This window comes from Leiobunum rupestre, chromosome 7, assembly GCF_980474605.1.
Source record: "Leiobunum rupestre chromosome 7, qqLeiRupe1.1.hap1, whole genome shotgun sequence".
Classification (NCBI taxonomy): domain Eukaryota; kingdom Metazoa; phylum Arthropoda; class Arachnida; order Opiliones; family Sclerosomatidae; genus Leiobunum; species Leiobunum rupestre.
Window position 1 is genome coordinate 20,498,622 of NC_143390.1, and position 23,173 is coordinate 20,521,794.

Genomic DNA, 23,173 nt, shown 5'->3' on the forward strand with positions numbered 1-23,173 from the left:
CCATTTGGCGCGCCAAGCAATTAATCTGTGTTTTGTCCCGTACATTTTTCGTTAAAAGTATGTAGTGCGCATTGAGGGAAATTTCGCGACACCCGCGACCCTGATGAAATAAATTTTGACTTATGTAGATAAAGCTAACATTACGATGATGCGAGACTTTGGTGAACAACTGGGCAACTTCTCCTTTTTGACCCGCCCCCATTAAATCGTCTAAAACGGCCAGTATCCGTTTCGAGCCGTCAAATAAGTCAGGATCGGGTAAACCCTTATGAAATATAACGTTATATTTTTTAAGTTTATCGTATCCTGGCTGATCCTCGCCGTAAAACCAGTGGATTTCTTCAATTTGAGGTTCAAACATTTGTTTTAAATGTTTAATCAGTTTTTCTACGAAATATGTCTTACCACTTTGGCTAGGCCCGCAAAGTATGATGTTACAACTGTGATAAAAAGGGTACATTATCACCGCGTAGCTGAAACCAGAATGAAATAAAATGGACATTTTGTTTTTATATATAATATTTTTTATTTTTGACAATAACAAAACACGTTTTCCCGTGACACACCCCCTTGCCACGTGGAAAGCGGCCGGCGCGCTAGAGACACACCCCCCTCGTGACCCCGACGCGCGCGGATAGCGGATCGAGAGAGAGAACGCGCGCCAGCCTCTCTCTCGTACGCCGAGACGGCGCCTCACGACCCGCGGAGACCGGCGACTCGCGGAGACCGGCGACTCGCGGAGACCGGCGACTCGCGGAGACCGGCGCCTCTCGACCCGCGGCTCGCCCGCATAAGAGCGAAGGATTTTTTAAGCGCGTATTTTATATCCGAATGGAACTGTTCGGTAATTCGATAAAACCCGAACTTTATCCATTACGGGCCGATACGCTTTTTCCAAGTCGACGCTAACGAGCGTATGATCCGGAAGTCGACGTATTTGTTTGGGCAGAGGCACGGCAAACGCCGCCGGTATTTCAGTTTCTTCGTCAGTCACTCCTAGCATAGTTTTTAAATTTTCGCCGTTAATGATATGCTGATTACCGACATTAATTCGAAATCCTTTCACTTTCGTAAAGTTAAATTTTTCGCCCGTATCCGGATTTTTCACCCAAAACGAGTAATTTTTTGGCCCGCCATACGCGGCTTCGTAAATAAACGAATTCTTTCCATAACCGGATAACTCGCTGACCATATCGCCCAAATAATGGCCCGTAGTTATAAGGGGTTGTTTCGAGACGTACTGGAGGGCGTCAGTGTCCAAATATAACGCGTTCTCTCCGACTATTTCAAGATATTTTAATAAAACTAATCTCGCTTGACAGGTTGTATAAGCGGCAATCACGCAATTTGTATGTTTTAGAGGGATTTCCGCCTCCTTGATGGGGGCTGATTTCACTAGAAGAGTCGTATCGTTGACTGTCAAAACCGATTTTACGTTGATTTCCGGATTTGATAGCAGTTCAAAGAACACTTTGGGTTCGCGAACGATTTCAGTTTTGGTCACAATGGATCGCTGACCGAGTTTTCTGGAAAAAAAAAGTTTTAATATCTATCACGCTACCTAATATGATTTATAACCCCAATGGGGGGGGGGGTAATAAAATCCATACAGACCCCCACATGGAATTCAGCATTAATTTCGAGATGGCTCGAAGCCCTTCGTTTTTGGAGACTTTGGTAGGGTCCAATTTGACCCCTTCATGACGTTCGAAAGCCGCAATGTATTCAGCCTGGGCTTCGGAGGTCTGACAATCTGACGGCCATCCGCTTGCCTCCACCTTGGTTTTTAGGAAACAGTCAACGTAATCTCGAAAAATCCCTCCACTGTCCGTTGCAGGATCGTATTGCGTCACCGTGTATGACCACGCCTCGATTTTGTTTGTAATTTTGTATCCGCGATTTACCGCCCATCTTAATTCGTCGATTACCCAAACGCCTTTAAGCATTCTTTCGTCGTCAGAATGGTCGCAGTCACCCTGATACCGTAAATCGGCACACGTCCGGCATAGGGTAAACGTTAACTTTTTGTTAACGGTCCGATACGGAAGAATAGGATGGAATAAATTGGTTGGCGGGAGCACGTTACATAACAATAATCCCTCAAAATCGTCAATGGCTGGAATATCGCTACCGAGCAGAATTGTCGGATGACCAACGGGGACTTTGCCACTATAAAAGGGAAAACACACTTAAATATTTGTTTTCGTTATATATATATATTTTTCGATATAATACCGTTTGTTTATAAAAGGGTACAGGCTGCAAATGTCCACGTAGAATATTTTATCGTCGGTCCCTTCAACGTTACAGTACGTTCGTAGGGCTGATACTCTGCCCCCGAAAAAAGCGGCTCGCGGGTCTAAACGTTCAGTTAAAGTTTCCGAAAAATTAGAATTTTTTAAAAATTCATTTATGGCTGGATTTTGTTGTTTTTCCAAAATCCAATCGCACCCCCATTGTTGAATGACGGTATAACCCATTTCTTTAAGTTTATTGGTTGTCCGCATCGTGTTGGAAAATCGTGTATTAAGGGTATCGCTCGCGTTAGCGTATAATGGCTGGTTCCTATTTACAGAGTCCCCGAAGCAAGTCCTACAACCGTGATACCTTTAATGAAAAAAAACCTGTTTATATTTTGTCTCTTTGAACTTTTTAAAATAATACTTACCAACAGCCCTGATATTGTAGAGCGTTTTTCTCACCGATTAGACCATCAATTTTAATTTTTCCAGCACGCGGTTCTCGACCATTCAGCGTTGATACGATGGTAACATTCCGGACATGCGCTTCCCAAGCCAGCCATTCTAAAGCCTCGGTGGATTGAGGCTCGGATAACCGATACAAATTAGCCGGTATTATGCCAATCGTTTCTGGCTCCAAAAATTTTTTCCTTAGTACGTAACTACACACTGACGCGATAGTCACGCCCACGCTAAACGGATTAACTTCGCACAAGTCTTGAAATAGTTTCATAAACTTTAAACAACCCTTAGCTAATATGTGGGTATCTCTAGAACAATAGAGTTTTAACGTTTCGAGGTAATTAAATCCCGAACTCTTTTCGGTTTCGAGAGCGTACCATTTGTTAAAACTTTCGCGGTCTTTCGCCGTGAAATATTGGGCCCCGTAAGCTTCCAAGGGGGGCAGCGAGTTCTCCGAGACGTAGTTTGTTTGTTCGGGTTTGTAAATGTCAAAATTATTATCAACTACGTTGAATAGAAAATGAGGGAAAAAATCTTTCGTATATTCGCGACCCAGCTCGAACGTATCCGCGAATTTCGACAGAGGAATGGGTATATAATTATACGAATCCGATAGAGTTAAATTGTGTAGTTTCAGTTGCAAGATGCGAGTTCCATTTATTATCGGATCGGGCTCAAACGAGTCGGCACTCTCCATTATAACTTGTAATAGGAGTTGCGTATCATAATTACTGGCATTATGTCCCAGCGCGGTCACTCTTCTTATCCGAGCCAGTGTTCTTAAATATTCGAAAAAGTTTCGCGCGGAATCTGAACCCAGAAATTGTCTTTGGCGAACGCCGCAAAATCTGCATGCTACGTCGGGGGTATCAACACACGCGACACAATAAGTTTCCGACACGCATAAAATGGGTTGATGAATATAACAGTTTTTCTTATCGGGGTGCCGTTTGGTTTGGACCGTTTCAAAATCGTAAAATATCCACATTTGAGTGGGCTGACCGTTGGAATCGAAACGGGGTAACGGGCGTCGCGGTTCTTTTATTACTTGGATGTAACATTGATGTCCCGAGGGGGAAAACTTACGACAAACGGTACAATACTGTTCGGTACAAGAATGCAGCTGGCCGTCGCGTTTAGTCAAATCGATTAGAATCGAACATTCCGTGCAATGAAATAAATTTTGACATAATGATAATTTATCGCCGGTTAATTTTATTTTATGATGAGCGTAGCAATCGACACCCGTAAACTTACGTAAACAGTCGGGACATTTTATTATATCTCCGGTACATTTTATGGCCCTGCAACACGCGAAACAATAGTCTGAACACGCGTGGGTGCTATCTTGTCTGTACCCCTCGAGACACTTTGAACAAAACTTTGCTTTCCCGAATAAGGGAGCCAGCTTTTTAACTAGATTGAAATGCGCCCCCTCGTTTAAAAGTACAATACGTTTTCTGTCCATACCTCCCCTTACTCTAGAATCGTACACCAAGGTCGGCCAGCTGTTTTTAATTTGATAGATTAAAATATCGTATTCTTTGAGATACGTTCTAAATTTTCTAATCGACTCGGGCGACGCGCATTCTTTATTAGGTCGGACACCCGATTTGGAGCATAGGAGGAGCGCCTCGGCTCGCTGAGCCACATTGTTTTCTTTGGAATGCGACAAAGTTTCATAGACCGTTTTTAGTCTTTTGTTTTCGGGTTCATTCTGATATTTACACAGTGCCACACCGACGCAAAGAGCTCTAGCGAGACAGATTGAGTCGCTGTTCGCAATACGGACAATTGCTCGTCTATTTCTAGAAAACAGGGCAAAGGTCTCTAGTCGTTTCCGTTTTGTACGGCCACCGCCTTGGGGGAGACGGACAATGGAAAAAGTTAAATTAACGGGTGCCAGGAAAAACGCTTCTTCCTCATCTGAATATATAGATTCTGAAATCTCGTCGAGAAGGGCCTCGATATCAATTTGGTCACGCCTCCTAAATGAAATGGTTATATCGGGATGCGCCGCACCCAGCGCCGAACTACGGATTACTAGTTGTACCATGTCAGCGGGACTTACATCGCGTAATACCCGTTCAGTGACCCTGGCAAGCCCTTCCGCTATATTATTAGATATTTCAGCTTCCAATTCAATTCCCGTCATATTGAAGTTCGGGAACTGTTTTTCATTCTGACCCAAAATTACGCAATTCGGGTCCTCAAATTCAATATACCCTACAATGGGGAAATTTCCCTCCTCCTCCCCGTAACCGCTTTGGTTAAGTAGGTCGTTGAAATAGTCGTCCACCATTTCGACGGATTCACGGGGTTCAGCATCATCGTCCGTGACAATTTCAGGGGCGTCTATAAAAAATAAATATATATATTTTAATTTCTTAGATATTTTTGATACGCGGTACGAGAGAAAAAAAACTTACTCTTCAGGTAGTCCAACACAGGTTCGTCATATTCGGCACCCAACATGGCATCCCACTCGAGTTCGAGTAATTCTTTTTCCCGCTTATTATATCTAGCTTCAATAATTTCGCCTAACCGAGGCGGTAATGCTTGATTAAATAATCGGAGTTCGGCTACCGTTTGGCACGCTTCTGGAACGTGGGGGATAGATTGAACAGTTTCAAAAATTTCAATAACCGTCAAAATTAATTTAAAACTCAGACGGCTAAAGATTGCGGGTAACTTATTTGGTGCAAACCCCGGCTCTAAATTTAAAAATAAACATATTCCGTAATAAAATTGCAGTAGTTGCGGTACGGACCAGGGTCTATTTACCTCCAAATCGTCTAGAAACCAACATAAGCTTTCGCTATCCATTTTTCTAGGCGATAAGAAAACGACTTCCAACTTGAGAATTCCGCTGATTAGTGAAGTTTCTTTGACCGATAGGGCTCTATTTATACGTATCTTTTGAGGCTGTATAAAAATAATATCACGTCGTTAATTCGAAACTCTATTATATAAAACTCGATTGTTTTCTAAAAGATGGGCCCCACTGTTTTTTTAAGCCTATTAAATTTAAGGATGGATCAAGGGCTACTTTAATGATAGCCCCATAATTTTGGTGGCGGTTCATCCTTTTATCGCTGACACATGTTGTTTTTCAAAAGAGCCGCAGAAAACTCTTTTGACTATTTTGACAAAGCTGGGTGAATATACGAAAAAAAAACTTTTGACTGTGCCCTTCTTGTTCTCCGAGCGGCCCCAATTTTTTTACGAGCCGCTATTTTATTAGACACCAAACCCTTAGGGTGGAATCCTTTGGGGGCCACGCCGCTCGAGTCTTAATTGAACAATGTAGGCCCCTACGGTCTTTTTCTTTGAAGGGAAAATGGTTTAGGGGCTCTTTTTTTTGTGTCAACCCTAACCTTTTTTACGATGCAAATTAAGTTTGACCCACGACTCCTGAATTTAACATGACGCGTCAAATCGGGTATTGTTAAAATAGTGTGCACCGAAATGTTTATAAAAAGCGATTGTTTTCACAGCTGTTTTTAAGCGTAGAAGGATGGTCATGGTGAAAGAGTTATATGCTCAAACACTTTTTAAAAAAGACGTTTCAAAGTGTTAGATATTTTTTGGGGACAAACGTTTTGTCGAAAAATGGTTATAAATGAATGTTGTTGCGCGTAGAATTTTATGGAGCCCCATAAACTATGTGGAATAGATCCTCTTAATTATTGTATATATTTTTTTTCATTTGTTGGTATATTTTTTCATTTGTAAATAATTCCTTTCTATATTTTAGTTTTTTGTCCATATTTCTTTTTGTATATTTTAGTCATTTGTTTATTTTAGTTATTTGTTTATTTTAATACTTTGTATGTCATTTGGTTTTTTATAAAATATATAACGTTTAAATCCCTTTTTTGGTTTATTGATAAATTTAGTTTAAAGATAACTTCCGGTATGGAAGGTTCTATCCCCGCCTCTCCCGTTAGTCGGCTTATCGCGAACAATCCTAAAAACGCATTACTAATCGCGTTGATTTTACTTTTAATGGGACTTGTAGAATTTCTATCTCTTTGGTTTACCAATATGGCCGTCGCTATACACATAACACCGCAAAATTTGACTAATCGCGTGAGTCATTGAGTCAACCCATTACATCATCCTGATTACGTCATCAAATTATTATCGCTATATATAAGACATTCACCCCCGTCATCCATCGGCAGTACACTACAAACCGTTTCTCAAGCATCATGTCTAAACGAAGCTGTGTAGATAACGTTCCTGGGCCCACTAAAATGTCTAAATTTGATCCGACTCAGCGGAAAGTTAACCATCGGTATTCACTTTCATCCGAGCTTTTCGTTACTACGGGTTTTAGTCTGAACTCGATATATCTGTAGCTCTATGCAATAAAATCACACACCAGGTCTTTGAAATGTCTTCGCGCGCCTGGGATGATTTATACGGCCACTGGGAACAAATAAATGATCCACAAAGGCTGCCCTTTCGATCACCGTTCCCGTTATCAGACGCGCTAGTGACCGCCGCCATGTCTGACCAAAAAGAATTAACCTTGCAAAGTACGATATCCGAAGCGTCGGTCGTAATCAAAGCGCCGGAAACTCGAGAATTGGACAGACTCAAATATTTCATTAATTCGCACATTCAACTCCTTAAAGTGAACCAAAAACTCTTTGAATTAATGGGTTACGTTATAACCGATAATTATCGTAAGATTTACGAAATATTGTATAAAGAACCCAACAATTTATTTCTATCGGATGAACATGAAAGGTATGATACCGTTGTCCGCTACGCGTCCAATTACGTAACAGCATTTAAAATTATTGACGATTTTAAAGAAACAGTGGCCAACCAAAATATGTTTTGTGTATTTAACTTTTACAATTTGTTTACTATGGTATCTACCAACCATAAATATATTAAAACTACATTGTTTTATCTTTAAGCGTTTTCATCCGCTTAATGTACTGTAACTTTGAATATCTTAATAAAACCTTATAATTTGTATACATTCTGCTCTTTTTTTCCAAAACACTTTTACCGATGACCGCCCGCTATTTTACGCTACCCTTAGGGCCCCGAAAGTGTTTGTCGGCGAAAACCAACTCGAATTGTGCCCGACATTAACTATGACGGGTAGGCTGTTTGCATAACATCGTGTCACCGCCATAGGGGCAGATAACCTATTGACCTATAATGGGTTAGCACCTGGGTTTTATGGGTTATAACATCGTAAATCATCTAACCTTTTGACCTAAAATGGGGGTGCCTCCAGCTATTAACTATGACGGGCCGGCTGTTTGCATAACATCGTGTCACCACCATAGGGGCAGATAACCTATTGACCTAACATCGTAAATCAGCTAACCTATTGACCTGCCGAAAATGTACGCAAAATGGGGGACCCTACAGGGGCCTGTTTCACCCTTATTTAACGGCTGTTTGCATCGTGTCCATAGGGGCAGATAACCTATTGACCTAACATCGTAAATCAACCTCGTAAAACAGCTAACCTTTTGACCTAACCTTTTGACCTGCCGAAAATGTACGCAAAATGGGGCCCCTATAGGGGCCTGTTTCACCCTTATTTAACGGCTGTTTGCATCGTGTCCATAGGGGCAGATAACCTATTGACCTAACATCGTAAATCAACCTCGTAAAACAGCTAACCTTTTGACCCCGCCGAAAATGTACGCAAAATGGGGCCCCTATAGGGGCCTGTTTCACCCTTATTTAACGGCTGTTTGCATCGTGTCCATAGGGGCAGATAACCTATTGACCTAACATCGTAAATCAACCTCGTAAAACAGCTAACCTTTTGACCCCGCCGAAAATGTACGCAAAATGGGGCCCCTATAGGGGCCCGTTTCACCCCCGTTTCCCCCGCCCGCAGGTGCCCCCTTATCGGCATACGCACCCACTTATCTCTGAGGAATTTTAACTCGCTTTCAATTTTGTCCCATATATTATCTTGACTAGACATTTTTCACCCTCGTTTTCCACTTAGATATGCGATTGATCAATTTAATCACTAACTAGATTTAATCGCGATTTAATCAATTTAATCATGATTTAATCAAATGTAATCGGCCAAGAGCGCAGATTTAATCATGTGGGTGATCTGCCCCTCGTTCTCATCGCCGGAACGGGTTAATTTCAACAACTTTGACCGTGTTAATTTCGAGAAAATTATTTTTAAATATAGTCGCTGCGTCAATAACTTTGACGGTCTCTTTTTTCTAGTAAATTAAATTTAAATATTGTCGCCGAGGGAATTTTAAAAACCTTTTTTGGAGAGTGGGGTCGCATTTCAAACATCAATAACTCCTCTGCTATAACCGCCCCTACGAAAATTATTTTACTATTCTATAGACTACGTTTATTAATGTAATTAAAAATTGAATTTGGAAAACGCAACATTATTTTTCGCTCTCAAAATTTGAATTATATTTCCTTTTTAGTTCCACATCGAGATATATATATCGAAGTGGCACTATTGCTACCGACGGAATGTCGTTAAGTGTTTGTGTGTGTGTTTGTTTGTTTTTTTTTTGTAGTTTGTTTGACGTGGAAAAGCGACGACACGGTAGATGGAGCTGCGAAAAATAATTTTTGATATAATTTATATTATCAGCGACGCCGCGACTCGAACCTAGATAGCTCCTGGCCGCGTATTCTCCAAAACGGACGCCTTTCCCAACTGAGCTAGTTAAGTTGTCGCAATTGACGTTCCTTTTTCCGCGTTATTTTACGTATATTTACGGCGTTTAAGGTCAAGTGAACCTCAAGTTTCGCCTCCCCGAAGAATTACAATGTGGGGCTACACAACTTTTACCGATGGCCAGTTTCAGGTCTGTCAGGTAAACAGGGGACACAATTTCGACCCCTCCTTTAATAACAATACGTTAAAGTCAACTCTTTAACTTAGGATGGTACTTTTTATATCAAACGATAGAACGCGCAGTGCCGTGAATTTCCGCCCCCTCCGACCAACCCCTTAAAGGGAGAGTGACCGAAAAAACCAGTTGGTCTCATTCGATAGAACTCTTTGACGCGCACGCAGATTAGCCGTTAGTTTCCGCCCCCTCCGACCAACCCCCTTAAAGGGAGAGTGATCGGGGGAAAAAATTGCTCTCATTCGATAGTAAAATAAAAGTAAAAGATTGGAATCGTCTACGCTCGCGTCTACGTGCAACAGTGAGAACAAAAAATCCAAAGCAGTCGAACTTAGCTGCAAAGTATGCGACCATGGGGACAGAATCTCCGTCTTGCCATATTCTTAGTACATAAATACATTATTGAAATAATATGATTTATGCAGTTTTTAATAATCCATATTAAATATCTGCTCTAAGAAAATATCAATTTAATCAACGATATAATATAAAATTCGAGAATGACATATTCTATTAATTTCTATTCTATTTAATATAAATTTCCTAAAAAAAACACATTTGAATCCCAGTTTAAGAATAATAATAATTTAAAAGAATTATGTTCGGCGTGTTTTGCTTACCTATTTCACCTTTGATACGTTCCGTCTATCTAACGATAGGAAATCACATGGCCTCAACAGCTTTTGTATTGGGTTGCCCACCCGGGTATCCTGAGGGTGGGCGTTGGCCACTCTTTAACATAGGATGCAGGGGCGGATTAACCCTTTTGGCGCCTTTAGGCACAGAAACATTTTCGCCCCCTGGGCATTGTCTAACGGGCTGGTCAACTAAGTAGGGGCAAGCCAAGTACTTGGACCGTGGGGCTTTATCAGAGTTTTGGCTACATTTTCGAGTAAAAACCAAACACTCCAAGGAGTAAAATATTTAAATGTTTAGTAACATAAGAAACTGGAAACGCCGTTCTTATGTTAACAGAAAAGAACTTTCTAAAATTTCTTAAATTATCTCACAAATAACGGAAATGTAGTAAAATTATAGTACAGTTATCCCAAAAAGCGTACTATACAGTACGCGATTGAAATTATAGTAAGGAAAAATTCGAAAGGGAAAATTAAGGAAATGTACTATAATTATAGTACATTTGGCAACGCTGATCCTTGTGATAAATGTAAATGGGGCTGCTTCGTATTGTGGTGGAGCGATGGCGCTAAAAAGCTGTTTTACCATGATCAAAACTTATTTTCCACTTTTTCATTTTCCCTTCTTCTTCAACGGGTGGGGAGCAAAAAAGGCCATTCATTTCGTATCCTCTTTTGTATTATCCTTGTTTGAATATTGTTTAAAATTAATAATAAGATGTTTTAAAATTTAGTTAAGTCCATAGGTCAATGTTGATTCGTCGTGTAACCTCATTCAGCGTCAAATTTATCTTTCGCGGCTATGGGAATTCTGATGAAGTAAAAAAAACGGCGTGCTAAACCACTGCGAAACCATTTGCAAATTTAGGTAATTATTATATTTACGTTTAAGGTAAATTCGAAATACTCCCGATTTTAAACTTTTAATGTTTGATATTTTTTACAAAAACCTCATAAACAGGTAAAAAAGGCTTTTAAAATCTTATTTCAATGATTTCCTAACCAAGGCCTAGTTTGAAGATCCTTCCTATTATTCAACCACAAATTACAAAAAGCGCGAGCTAATTTATCTAAAAGGTTGACAAAATGCCAATTCACCAATGTCCGTTCGTTTTTTTTTTGGATACTATAGACGATACTGAACATTTCTTTGTCAAAATTATTTTGTGGAAATGAAAATACGCTGAGATTAATTATGTAAAATTTACGTTTTTTTAGCGTTACTTCTTCAAAATTCGGCCCGCTTAATTGTCGTAGATGAAGTAGGATACGCGATGGGCATAAGATAAATAAATAAAATGAAATCGTGGCTTTAACCCTCAAATAGTTCAGAGATTCTTTAGTAAAATTGAAAAGCAATATGAAAAACCTTAAACAAATTTAATAGATGATAAAAGCACAAATAATAAAGCATTTTTTTCCTTCGCATATTTTCCTAATGTATCACAGAAAATAGCAAATTGCCTCGAAAAAAGAAATATAAAAATATCATGTAAACCTATTAATCATATAAAAAAAAAACAACTAAACAATGGGAAAGACCACATCGATAAAAATAATAAACAAGGAATATATGAAATGCCCTGTAAAAATTGTACTTCAACTTACATTGGCCGAACTAAACGTAATTTTAAAAAAACGTCTCTCTGAACATAAAGGTTATATTAAAGGAAAGGTTCAGGTTACATTAATTTGATATTTAAGATATTAGACGGGCTTAGATATGTCTAAAAATTGGCGAGAAAAAGAATTAACTAAACTTAAAATTAATTTAATAAATTTTTAGTTACATGTTCATAATAGCCGCCATTTGATTTAAGTTAAAAGCTTCTCAGGTCGCAGCTCCCTGATTGGCTCTAGAATTAGCCAATGGAAGGATAGCTGCTTGGATTACGTGGTTTTTGTTTTCAATTTTTTTCGTTGTTGTCATTGGGTTAGGGGGCCTAGTTGGTGCCTAATATCGAGAGAAAAAAGTTAGGGGGTCTAAATTAGGTCGCATATCTATTTCAAAATGCCAAGCTGTATGATTAATAATAGTCGTTGTACACCAAATGTAAAATATTTTACTCTTCCTGATTTAGTAAAAAATGTAGAGCTAACTAAAGAATGGGTCAAACACGCCAAGAAATCGGCAAAAGATAAAATTGAAACTGCTATAGCTGGGTATGAAATAGGCACTTAAAAAAAAGCCTGATTTCCCTAATAACCTTTACCGAGTTTGTGGAAAGCATTTTGCCAAAGAGTGTTTTCGAGTTCTTCAAGATAAAAAAAACCAAAACATATACAAAATTGAACTTTGGTTCGATTCCAACGCTTTTTCTGGTGTCCAAAGTTGAGAGTGCAACACCAAAGAATGATGAGAGTGAAGAGCTACTGGTCAATGAGAGTGATGATTTAGAAATATCTACAGCTCCTACAGCGAACTCAAGTAACATTAGAAGTGATTCTCGATTCGTGCACTCTGTAGGTGTGCAGTGTGAAGAAATGGTTTCACGGCCTATAAGTTTAGGTGTGCAGTGTGAGGAAATAGTTTTGGAAACTGTAGATTTTGGCACAGATACTTGTACTCCACAGACAATTTGTGAAGAAATGAAAGCGTTAACAGATGGTTTAAAAGTTCATGTGCCTCGTGACCATTCATACTCCATACATATATTTCAAACACATCAAAGCAACGTGGAAAATAGTCCACTCTGTAATCCATTGTGTAACCGTATACTCAATCAACGCCAAAAAGCTATTGTAGTAGTCCTTTTAATATATCATCTTCTCAAAGTGATACGGAATTTGACAAGCTTTCATTCTACGAACCTAGCTGTGAGGAGTCAGATCAGGAGCGGATCCAGGCCATCAAGTAAGGAGGGGCGATCATGGGCATTCAAAAGTCGTCTGCTATTTCTTCACAAATTTAGTTGGCAGGTATTAAAGTAGATGGCGCTATCGTTTCTAAGCTCGAAGCCTATATGGAGCGTGAAAATGTAACGTGGAGCTCTCATTTTCGTTTGCTTAAACGAAGTACTTTCTACAACTAGAAAGTCTACTATACTTAGTATACTATACTATAGTTTCTATAAATATATTTCAATAACTTCAAAAATTGTTATGTTTTTTCAAATATTCTAAGGGGGGCGATCGCCTCCATCGCCCCCCCTATGGATCCGCTCCTGAGTCAGATAACCACACACTTTCCCCTAAAGCAGTTTTAGAAGAATTAAAAAGAGATTTAATACCACAGACTTTAGTGCGTGAACGAAAGTATATAGTATTTGAAAGTAAATTGGACAAACTTTTATCAAAAGTGATGTGTGACCATGATGGATATTTCCGACGCTGAAAAATCTCAAAATGAAGGTAGCCTTGTAACTATAAAGTTTTATTGTTTAAATGGTCATCTAAATACCTGTAAATCACAACCTCTCATCGGAAGAAAGCCCGCTGGAAATTTACTTATTGCCGCAGCATTTTTACTAAGTGGTGGGACGTTTCACAGGTTTCACTCCTTCTTTGAATTTTTGGGATTAAAGGGTATTGGGAAGACAACTTTCTATGGCATACAGAAGAATATTCTAGTTCCCGAAATAAATGAAACTTGGAAAAGGGAGCAAGAAACAATATTAGAAGAATTGAAAACTAATCCAGAGGTTAAGTTGTCAGCGGATGGTCGTTGTGATAGTCCTGGCCACAGTTCCCGCTACTGTACCTACTCTTTCATGTGTCAAAATACGAGTAAATGTGTACACTTTGAACTTATCCAAAAAACAGAAGTAGAATTCAAATCAACCAACATGGAATTATTAGGGCTAAAAAAATGTCTAAATCGCATGGAAGGTAAGGTAAAGATTGATCAATTAACGGCAGATCGCCATATTCAAATCAGATCCTATTTACGGAATGAGCACCCACTAAAAGATCATCAGTTCGACGTTTGGCATCTGGCGAAAGGAGTTGGTAAAAAAATTAGGGCAATGCCCAAATTGAAATGTAACGAAGATCTACAGCCGTGGGTGAAAGCACTTTCCAGACATTTCTGGTATTGCTCGGAGAAATGTTAAAATTACCCAGAAATGTTGATTGAAATGTGGAAATCATTTCAGTATCACATAATTAATAAGCACACTTTCTCTCAGTTTAAAAAGTATCCAGAATGTGGTCACGCTAGGTTAACTCAGGATGGAGAAAGGAGAAAGTGGATAAAACCAAACAGCGCAGCCTACAATTATGTAGTAAAACTTATTAACAACAAACCGTTACTAAAAGATTTGAAACAAGTTCATAATTTTTTCCATACGTCTGCGCTTGAGTCATTCGATAGTTTAATGAACAAGTACTGTTCAAAACAATATGACTTTGATCATAATGTGGGCATAGAAAATCTTTTTGAAATACAAACGGAGATAGTAGAAAACCAAACTAAAGAAGATTTTTAATATTTCTTCTCCAAAGCCACGTATGAATGGAATGCAAGACCGCTGAAAGAGCCAAAGTCTTAGTTATATTTTTAATTTGATGGAAAATATTGTAAAGAGGTAAACTAATGGAGAAGCTACGAGTGAAGAACTAATAAGTGCTCCCGAAGAATATTGCTCCTATACCAAGACCGGAGAAAGAAGAATTGAGAAATGCAGCAAAAAGACGTCGACTACATTGAAATTTATTAAAATTATATTTTAAAAAAAAACATACATTTCAGAAGCTGGGATATAACTTAATTGGTTTATATGGTAAATTATTAAAAAAAAAAATTATACTTTTGCTCTCAATTACTGTACTTTTAAAGGGATTTGCAGCCTACATTGCACATTTGAATTTATCGGTACGATTAATTTGTTCGTAGTCCCATAATAAATATTTTTTTGCCAATTTCTGAAACGCAGGTTGCGGATCCCTTTCTGAATGAAGAAATGTTACAAAATGAGGCCAGTCAGATATGAACCAAAAATTGTATTGAAAATATTTGAAATAATCAGATAGCAAACATACCAAACCTAGCTCAAATGAAATTATGAATTTAACCGTGAGTTTGTTTACATTTTTTAACATTAAATGCCATAGAGTGAAAAGTTGTTAGTAAGTTTCCGTGAGTTTACAAATTTGGTGTTAACTTATTTTTTCAGGTTTGATATTTTAAAATGAGTAAAAATGAACTAAGGTGATATTTTGTCATAAATAATTAAATGTAAAAACAGCTAACATCTAACTAAACCGTTTATATCACAGCGGTGGTTATTTCTGACTAAGGTTACACGTTTAAATCAGTATTTTAAACCATCGGGGAGGTTTTTTTCCATTTAATCCCATGCCGCTAATACTTCAGCAACCGGTTTGTAACCTGTGTAGTTAATTGCACTTTCTTCGGGATATTCTCTCCTAATTTTTAGAAGTACACATAACGGAATGATACGTCTAGCATTTCTTCCCAATTTGTGGTATATCATGTGATTAAAAGTACGATAAGCCGCATACCTATATGACCTAGCAATTAAATTTAAAATTTGCACTAATTTAGTTACGCATTAAGTATTCTTACTGGTTTGCTAAATTTACTGGTGGTGGTGGTCGTCTCCTGTTGTGCATATAGCTTCTATAGCCAGTTTCTAGAGAAAGCCTATCTATAACCAAATTCGTAAACCCCTGAAACAATTTAATACAGGTTGACGGGTTAGCTGGCATGTGCTGCTGTAGAAACAAACTTATTCTGTTAACACTTTACAACAGATAACACCAGCTTTTATGTCTTGAAGAGTAAGATACTATTTTAAATTTTCCATAATGATATCGTTATTGCCAAGGCCTAACCACAATGGTACACAGTTTTCACATTGGCAGTCAGTTTTTACCTCGTCAATGTTAAAAATATTTTCTATGCAGACTTTCGTCCATTTTCTTCCTGAATTGCCTCATTTTGCATTAATTCTAATTCTGAATCGGTATATAAAGGGTCTAAATCATAAGGATTAAGTCGCCCTGCCATAACTATGTAAACAACAACCGAGGTAAACACTATGTGGGGTAAGCCTAACTTCTCCATTGGTTATCTGTAGAATAGTCCCATGAGAATTGTCGGGGGGTCGCATTGTTAAAACATATCTGGCAGCCATACATTTGGACGGAACATCCGATTCGCCTGCTTCAAAGTTTTTAGCTACATGTACATAATCTAGTCTTAAGATCTAGTCATACAGAAGTAAATGAATTAAACTATTTCATATTTTTATATTAAGAGTAAGTATTTTATTTTCTTCATGTTAAGGGGAAATATTTTTATTTGTTTGTAACTCTTTTTTTCTTATATAAGGTATTTTTGAGATGGATAGCCCTAAATCTTCATCAGCCTTCCTTCCGAGATCTCCGTGTTCACCACTGTCCCAAAACATTCGTAGCAATCAAGAAAATGTAATAGTAATAATAATACTAATCAACTAAGCTAATACCCTAGGCACCACCTTAGGCCTAAGTCATCAAGCGACTTTTGATCGAGCCACCAACTCCCTACACTAACTATTACCGTTAACCTCAACAAGTTTTTATGGAAGGGGAAACCGAAGAACTCGGGGGAAAACCCCTTAAACCAGTGGGGAGAGAACTTGCAAACTCAACGCAGAAGGAGTTGTTCCGAGTTTTCACCCAGTGTCACAAATTGGGATCGAACCCGGCTCCTCTTGCTGCGAGGCGAAAGTGCTAACCACTCTGCCACCCCATCATCTTTACCCTATCATTGGGTACTCAAATAGTCTAGACGCAATTCCACGTATTACTGACAGCCAACTTAAAACCAGCACTTGGCGACAGTACAAAAGAAGTTATAAATTATACAGTAAAATTCTTACAGCTGGGAACTAGAGCCAATCAGAATGCTGCGACCTGAGAGCCCGCGTTATATGAAAATGGTGACGCCCGTAAATTTTAATTTTATGCTAATAATTTTAATTGCATCGATAACTTTTAATTTTTAATAGTCAATTTCCTTGTTCGAAAGCGTCTTCGATATTATGCATAAGAGCTAAAACCAAATCTGGAACTTTCCTTTTATAAATCTGAATGGTACAAACCAGGAGTAAAGAAACAAAACACACAACTGATTTTGAAAATTCTAAAATAGTAGCCCAACCAAATAAAATTAGCCAACGGAACTTACGGGAAGGTATAAAAATATTCAGTCTTGACAATGGCACTAACAATGCCGAAACTAGTCAACAAAAATTTTATTATATGAATACCTTAATTATGTAATACAAAAAATATTTTCAAACTTTAGCAATAATACGTGTTTTTATTTTTATTTAGTAATTTTATAGTAAATAAATATGTAATAAAAGTAAAGCATTTTTATTTATTGATATGGTTCAACTTGCGTAAGTTAAATGTTACAAAAAAAATTTTACATGGTCAAGGTAGATGCTGCGTTCAAAAACCAACAATATCCAGGGATAAAAAGTTTCCTTCGACCTGAAAGAGGAAGAACCAAGTCTTTCTGTACGATTCGTGTGTACCCCGATTTCCGGATCTCTGAAGTAAACGAAATGGTTCACTGAAAAGTGCCTGAAATCGGGGTCGTATTCAAGGGCAGCGTTACCTTTCCAATAAAGTAGCGAACGTGCTGGGTACACGCGCCGCTACCCCAACCCCATTCTTGCTAATCACGATGGGCCGTCTAGCATCGCGACCTAGAGGCCATTTTACCAAAGAAAACTAGAATATATATTATCCCCACCCAATAAAAATCGCTAAATTTTGTGTATCCTACTATACCACAAACGGGTAATGGGGATAGGAAACGTTAATTTAAAAAAATAATATTTCCGCGTATTTTCTCGGTATTTTCAATTCCGCAAAACAATTTTGACGCAGGAATGTTCAATATTGTCTAAAGTACATAAAAAAAACGAAAGTGCGTTGGTGTGTTGGTACCAACCCAAAATGTTAACAGCTAGGCACTCATTAAACCATTTCAAAATATATTATAAGTTATCAAATGTAACGACTAGTTCCTTTATCAATTTGAAATTGATCGAGAAAGCTTCTTATTATTTCTCGTATGTTTTTCTTTATTTAAACTATTTGGTTTCCGTTATTTGCCCTTACATTTTTAAATAATTTTCTTGGTTCCTCTGATGTTAGTAACAATATTTAATTTCATTCATAACTTTCAGAAGGGGTGACCGCTGAATCCATTTCGTTATTGGTAATTTTGAAATTTTATTTGGTTTAGGCCTTAAAAGCAACGGTACAAATCCTGCCAGTCATAGCAGCGAGACAGATTCCTCAAGCAAAAGAGACTTCGCGCAGAACTTATCCCTTGAACGTGGTTAAATGAGCAGCCGAGTAGGGAAGAAACACAAGTGCACTGAGTGCGTCTATGCCACGAACCACGTGGGACATTTTATTGTTCACAAAACAAAACGTACCGGCGAGAAACCTTTCAATGTGACCAACGTAATTTTCCATCTGCATTCCGGAACTGTTTGATTACCCACAAAAGAACTCACACGGGCGAAAAACTATTACAATGTGACCGGTGTAACGCGTCTGCGCGAAAAACCACTATGTTTATCCACAAAAAAACTCACACGGGTGAAAAACCATTTCAATGTGACCAGTGTAGTTACGCGTCCGTAGAAAAAAACAATTTGATTACCCACAAAAGAACTCACACGGGCGAAAAACCATTTCAATGTGACCAGTGTAATTACGCGTCTGCACGAAAAAACAATTTGATTATGCACAAAAGAACTCACACGGGTGAAAAACCATTTCGATGCGATCAATGTAATAAAGTATTTTCCCAAAAGATCAATTTGATTTCCCACGAAAGAACTCACACGGGCGAGAAACCATTTCAATGTGACCAATGTAATTACGCGTCTGTATTGAAGAAGAATTTGATTAGACATCAACTAACTCACACGAGAGAGAAACCATCTGGTATCCTAAAGCGCCGATACAGATCCAGATACCAAAGAAATTTAATTCACGAAAAAGCGCGTCAACCTCAGAGGGCAAGGCCACACAAGTGCCCAATTTGTGACCATAACTTCGCCTCGAAAAGAAACCTCCAAGTTCACCTTCGATTTGATGGTCATCCCGCAAATCAAAGTGGTGCTTCGACGGGTCACGAACCAGATCCAGAGCACCGAACACCGTCACGACCACGGCTGATTGAGAGCCTTTGCCGTCAATGGGGAGTTCGTTCTTGCTCGGTGCAGCTTCGACGCGTGACAAATGAACAAATTCAATCTTGCACCGAAATCCCCGACTCCGCCCACTTCGTACAACCCGAAGTTCCCGACCCTGACGCGAACCTAACCTCAACTCTACCCGTTAAGAGGGAAGTGATCCTTGGCACTGAAAGACCCTCAGTTGATGTCAGCGCCATTAAAAAAGAGCCCGTTTATGACTACATGGAGTTTGTTGGTGTTCCGTCTGAAGAGTTGGGGTGTCGACCAATGAACGCGAACACTCTTGTCAAAGTCGAATGCGGTTCTGAAGAGTTGGGGTGTCGACCAATGAACGCGAACACTCTTGTCAAAGTCGAATGCGGTTCTGAAGAACAAATCTACTGAATTTTAGAACCAAACGAAACATGCGTATTTCAGTCAATTTAATCTAATCTTCTTATTTGTTTCCAAGTAATTAAGACGTGTGGTTTTATCAGACATCGTTCACAAATTCAACGAGACAGCTTGCTTTTTCCGTACCAAAATAGTCAGTTTAATTTTGATCCAAATGAAAGTGTTTTTTTTCTCAGATTTTTTTCTAGAAGACGACATTTTGAAGGTGGTTACTAAGAAATAAACCTCCTAATTTAGAATGACACCTTTCAATTTAAAACTACACCTCCCAATTTAGAACGACACCTCCTAATTTAGAAGGAAACCTCCCAATTTAGAACGGATCCTCCTTATTTAGAAAAAAATATCCCAATTAAGAACGACACCTAATTTCGAACCAAATCTCCCAATTTAGAACGAAACTTTGTTCTAAGGTATATCTGGTCTTCTTAATCATTTTCATAAATTGTTTGTTTTTCTTTGCAACATTTTTGAACAATAAAATGGTTTTCCTTCAGCTTTTTCCTCTAATAACTTAATTCTTGGCAGACGGAATTTGTAATAACACTACCGCTACAGAGCACCAGAAGTGACCCTTAAAGATACTCATACCGCTTATATTTTACAGTGCGATCTCACTCGAGGTAAGTATAAACTGGCGTACCGATCTATTCCAACCTCAAGCTAACGGAACCTTCGCATCCTTGACGCCTGAGCAACACCAGCGTTGCTGAATTGCGGGATAAAAAAAAATATATATACTTATGAAACGTCCACAGCGGCGCGTGTGGTGATTTGTTATCGCTACATCTTATTAATCTTTCGGTTAAAAAATACGAAACTAAAAAACAAGGTTAACTTATGAACTTCTCTTATCACCTAAGCAAGATTATAAAAGACCACGACGAACGAAGAAAACTTACAGAGCACCAGAAGTGACCCTTAAAGATACTCATACCGCTTATATTTTACAGGTAATTATTTATACTTGTTTTTCAATCCCTTTATTTTTTTGTTATCACTGGTGCTCTGTAACTTATGTACCTACTCCCAATACCCATATGGGGGAGAAATCGCCTAAAATAGACTTGGTGTTCATCTACAACGAATTACGAAACGTTAAAAATGATATCGAAATATCGATGAACAACAATACAAAAATTTTAACTGATAAAGTAACCGATCTAACTCAAACAGTCATTAGTACAAACCAACAGATAGTAGAAATTATTAAAACGGTGAAAGAATAGGCCATAAGACTAGACAACATAGAAGAAGCACTAGTAGATAAAAAAAAGAGTTAAACAATTTAGCAGAATCCTCCCAATCCAAACAAGATAAAACTGTATCAGAACTGAAAAATAGATTAGAATATTTAGAATCAGAAAACAGAAAAGCCAATATTGTAATCACGGGTATTAAAGAACCCCAAGAAGAAGACAGAACTAGCTTGGCGAAAACGGTCAGTGACATCATAACTAACCTATTAGGATATCAGATAGCTATCAAACCCCACCAAATCTTTAGACGGGGTCAATCGCAAGAAGCAGTGTCCAGGAAAATAGTAGTTAAACTACCAGATACCCAAAATAAAATCGACCTTCTGAAATTAGGTCATAAGCTAGCAGGAACGGGAATATACTTATCGTCTGACTTCATCCCAAACCAAGAAAAAACACGCTATTATCTAAGACAGTTCATGAAAGAAAAAGGGAGAGGAAAGCCAAATTTATCTCCAATTTTATAGTAGAAAGCGACGGTAAACAGTATATTTTTAACGAGACCAAAAACTTGGTAGAGGCTAAAAAATAATGTAATAACTCTGATATTAAATAAGATTTTCCAGTTACATACAATTATGAGCCTTGTTTATGCTAATATAAGAAGCGCACATTACAACTGACCGTCCCTTTACGCTAATATTAATAATTTAGACATAAATCCCGAAATTTACGCTCTCTCAGAAACTTGGTATAAGGATAATGTTCCCCTCTACTGGCCCAACTATTCTTTCTACGGTATAGGAAACCGAAATGGAGGAGGTGTCGGCTTCTATTATAAAAATGAATTGTCTATAACACCAATTACTGACCTAGCTTTATTTAACTCGGATATTGAAAGCTGTGTAATTAAAAACACAAATAAAGATGTCTACTATGTTATTATTTATCGCCCACACTCCGCCAACTTAAAAAACTTTTTTGATTCCTTGAAATACATAATTAATAAGATATTGGCGGATAATGGGAAGAAACAGATAATAATTGCCGGAGACTTCAACATAGATCTACTAAAATCCACACCATGCTCAAACGAACTACTTGACTTAATAATCGGCTATAACTTCCATCAAACTTTGGGCAAACAAGAATCTCCGGGAAATGCATTGACAATATTTTTCCGAACTATGTAACTACAAGTCGAGCATTAGATATTGATATAACGGACCATACAGTTCTATACCTTGAAGACGCGAACAGCATTAACGCCCAAAAACTAATCAAGATTAGAAATTTTAGTATAAAAAATTTAAAAAGATTTGAAGCTAAGTTCTCGGAAATTAACTGGAACATTCTATATAGTTTGGAAGATATCAACGATGCTTATTGTCTATTCGAAATAAAATTAAAAGAAACTTACGATAAATGCTTTAATTATATAAACATAGCTAAAAATGACGAGTCCTGGGTCATCCCAGAAATTAAAAAATTGTTAAAATTAAAACATAACTCACAAAGATTAGCAAAAAGACACCCTACCGCTAAAAATATTAAAGACTATAAAGAAATAAGAAACTCCACAAATAATAAAATAAGAAACATACGTAGTAACTTTACGCCCTAAAGCTATCTAGGTGTAAAAATAAGAAAGATAAATGGAAAATAATGAATCAGCCTGAACCAACCCCCTCTAACGGTGAGACAGAAATATCTCTTCAAAAAACCAATGAACATACAATGTCCCTTTTCCCTGTCTCCGAACAAGAAATTCTGTCTCTCTCGAACTCTATACTAAATAATACGGCAGTAGGGTTTGATAATTTGCATCCTAAACCAATAAAATACATACTTCCATTAATATTAACCCCTCTTGCTTTCTTAATAAACCTTTCTTTTTCACCAGGAACTTACCCTAAAAGTCTAAAAAATACGATTATAGTACCGATTCATAGAAAAGGGGAGTTAAATGATGTCAAAAACTATCGCCCAATATCTGTCTTAAACTTTATATCTAAGCTTTTCGATAAAGCGTACTATAATAGACTCCTCTCTTTCACCGATAAATATAAACTATTATCCAAGCAACAGTACGGCTTCCGCAAGAAAACGGGTACTGTGAACGCTATATGTGAAGTATATATCAATTTTAAATCACCTTGATAAAAGCGAAATGGCGGTAGG

The 23,173-nt window shown here is 38.0% G+C and overlaps 2 protein-coding genes across 4 annotated transcripts in view; one reads left to right on the top strand and one right to left on the bottom strand.

Moving 5' to 3' along the window:
* LOC149935076 (uncharacterized) overlaps window positions 1-20,290 on the top strand; it is a 323,937-nt gene extending 303,647 nt beyond the window's left edge. The window contains exons 1-2 of one of the 3 annotated variants that reach the window (XM_090154484.1): window positions 11,028-11,092; window positions 18,434-20,290. In XM_090154484.1, the coding sequence (XP_090010610.1) occupies window positions 18,768-19,784 (1,017 nt within the window). In that variant the 5' untranslated portion in view covers window positions 11,028-11,092; window positions 18,434-18,767 and the 3' untranslated portion in view covers window positions 19,785-20,290. Of the gene's footprint in view, window positions 1-11,027; window positions 11,093-16,576; window positions 16,618-18,433 lie in introns of those variants that run through there. The other 2 variants (XM_090154485.1, XM_090154486.1) reach the window with 2 other exon arrangements.
* LOC149935087 (uncharacterized) lies at window positions 1,726-5,177 on the bottom strand. Its single transcript, XM_090153541.1, has 5 exons — window positions 5,132-5,177; window positions 2,669-5,057; window positions 2,236-2,607; window positions 1,826-2,169; window positions 1,726-1,778 (listed from the first exon to the last, which is right to left on the bottom strand). The coding sequence occupies exons 1-5, from the start codon at window positions 5,175-5,177 to the stop codon at window positions 1,726-1,728; spliced, it is 3,204 nt and encodes a 1,067-aa protein (XP_090009667.1).
* Window positions 20,291-23,173: the final 2,883 nt, after the last annotated feature.

Bases quoted from the DNA above. Each gene is read 5' to 3' on its own strand.
- LOC149935087 (XM_090153541.1), bottom strand. From the start codon at position 5,177: ATGTTGGGTGCCGAATATGACGAACCTGTGTTGGACTACCTGAAGA. The intron at 2,608-2,668 runs GTAAGTATTATT...TTTTCATTAAAG, and splicing joins CTACAATATCAGGGCTGTTG to GTATCACGGTTGTAGGACTT. The intron at 1,779-1,825 runs GTGGAGGGATTT...CTAAAAACCAAG, and splicing joins ATACGATCCTGCAACGGACA to GTGGAGGCAAGCGGATGGCC.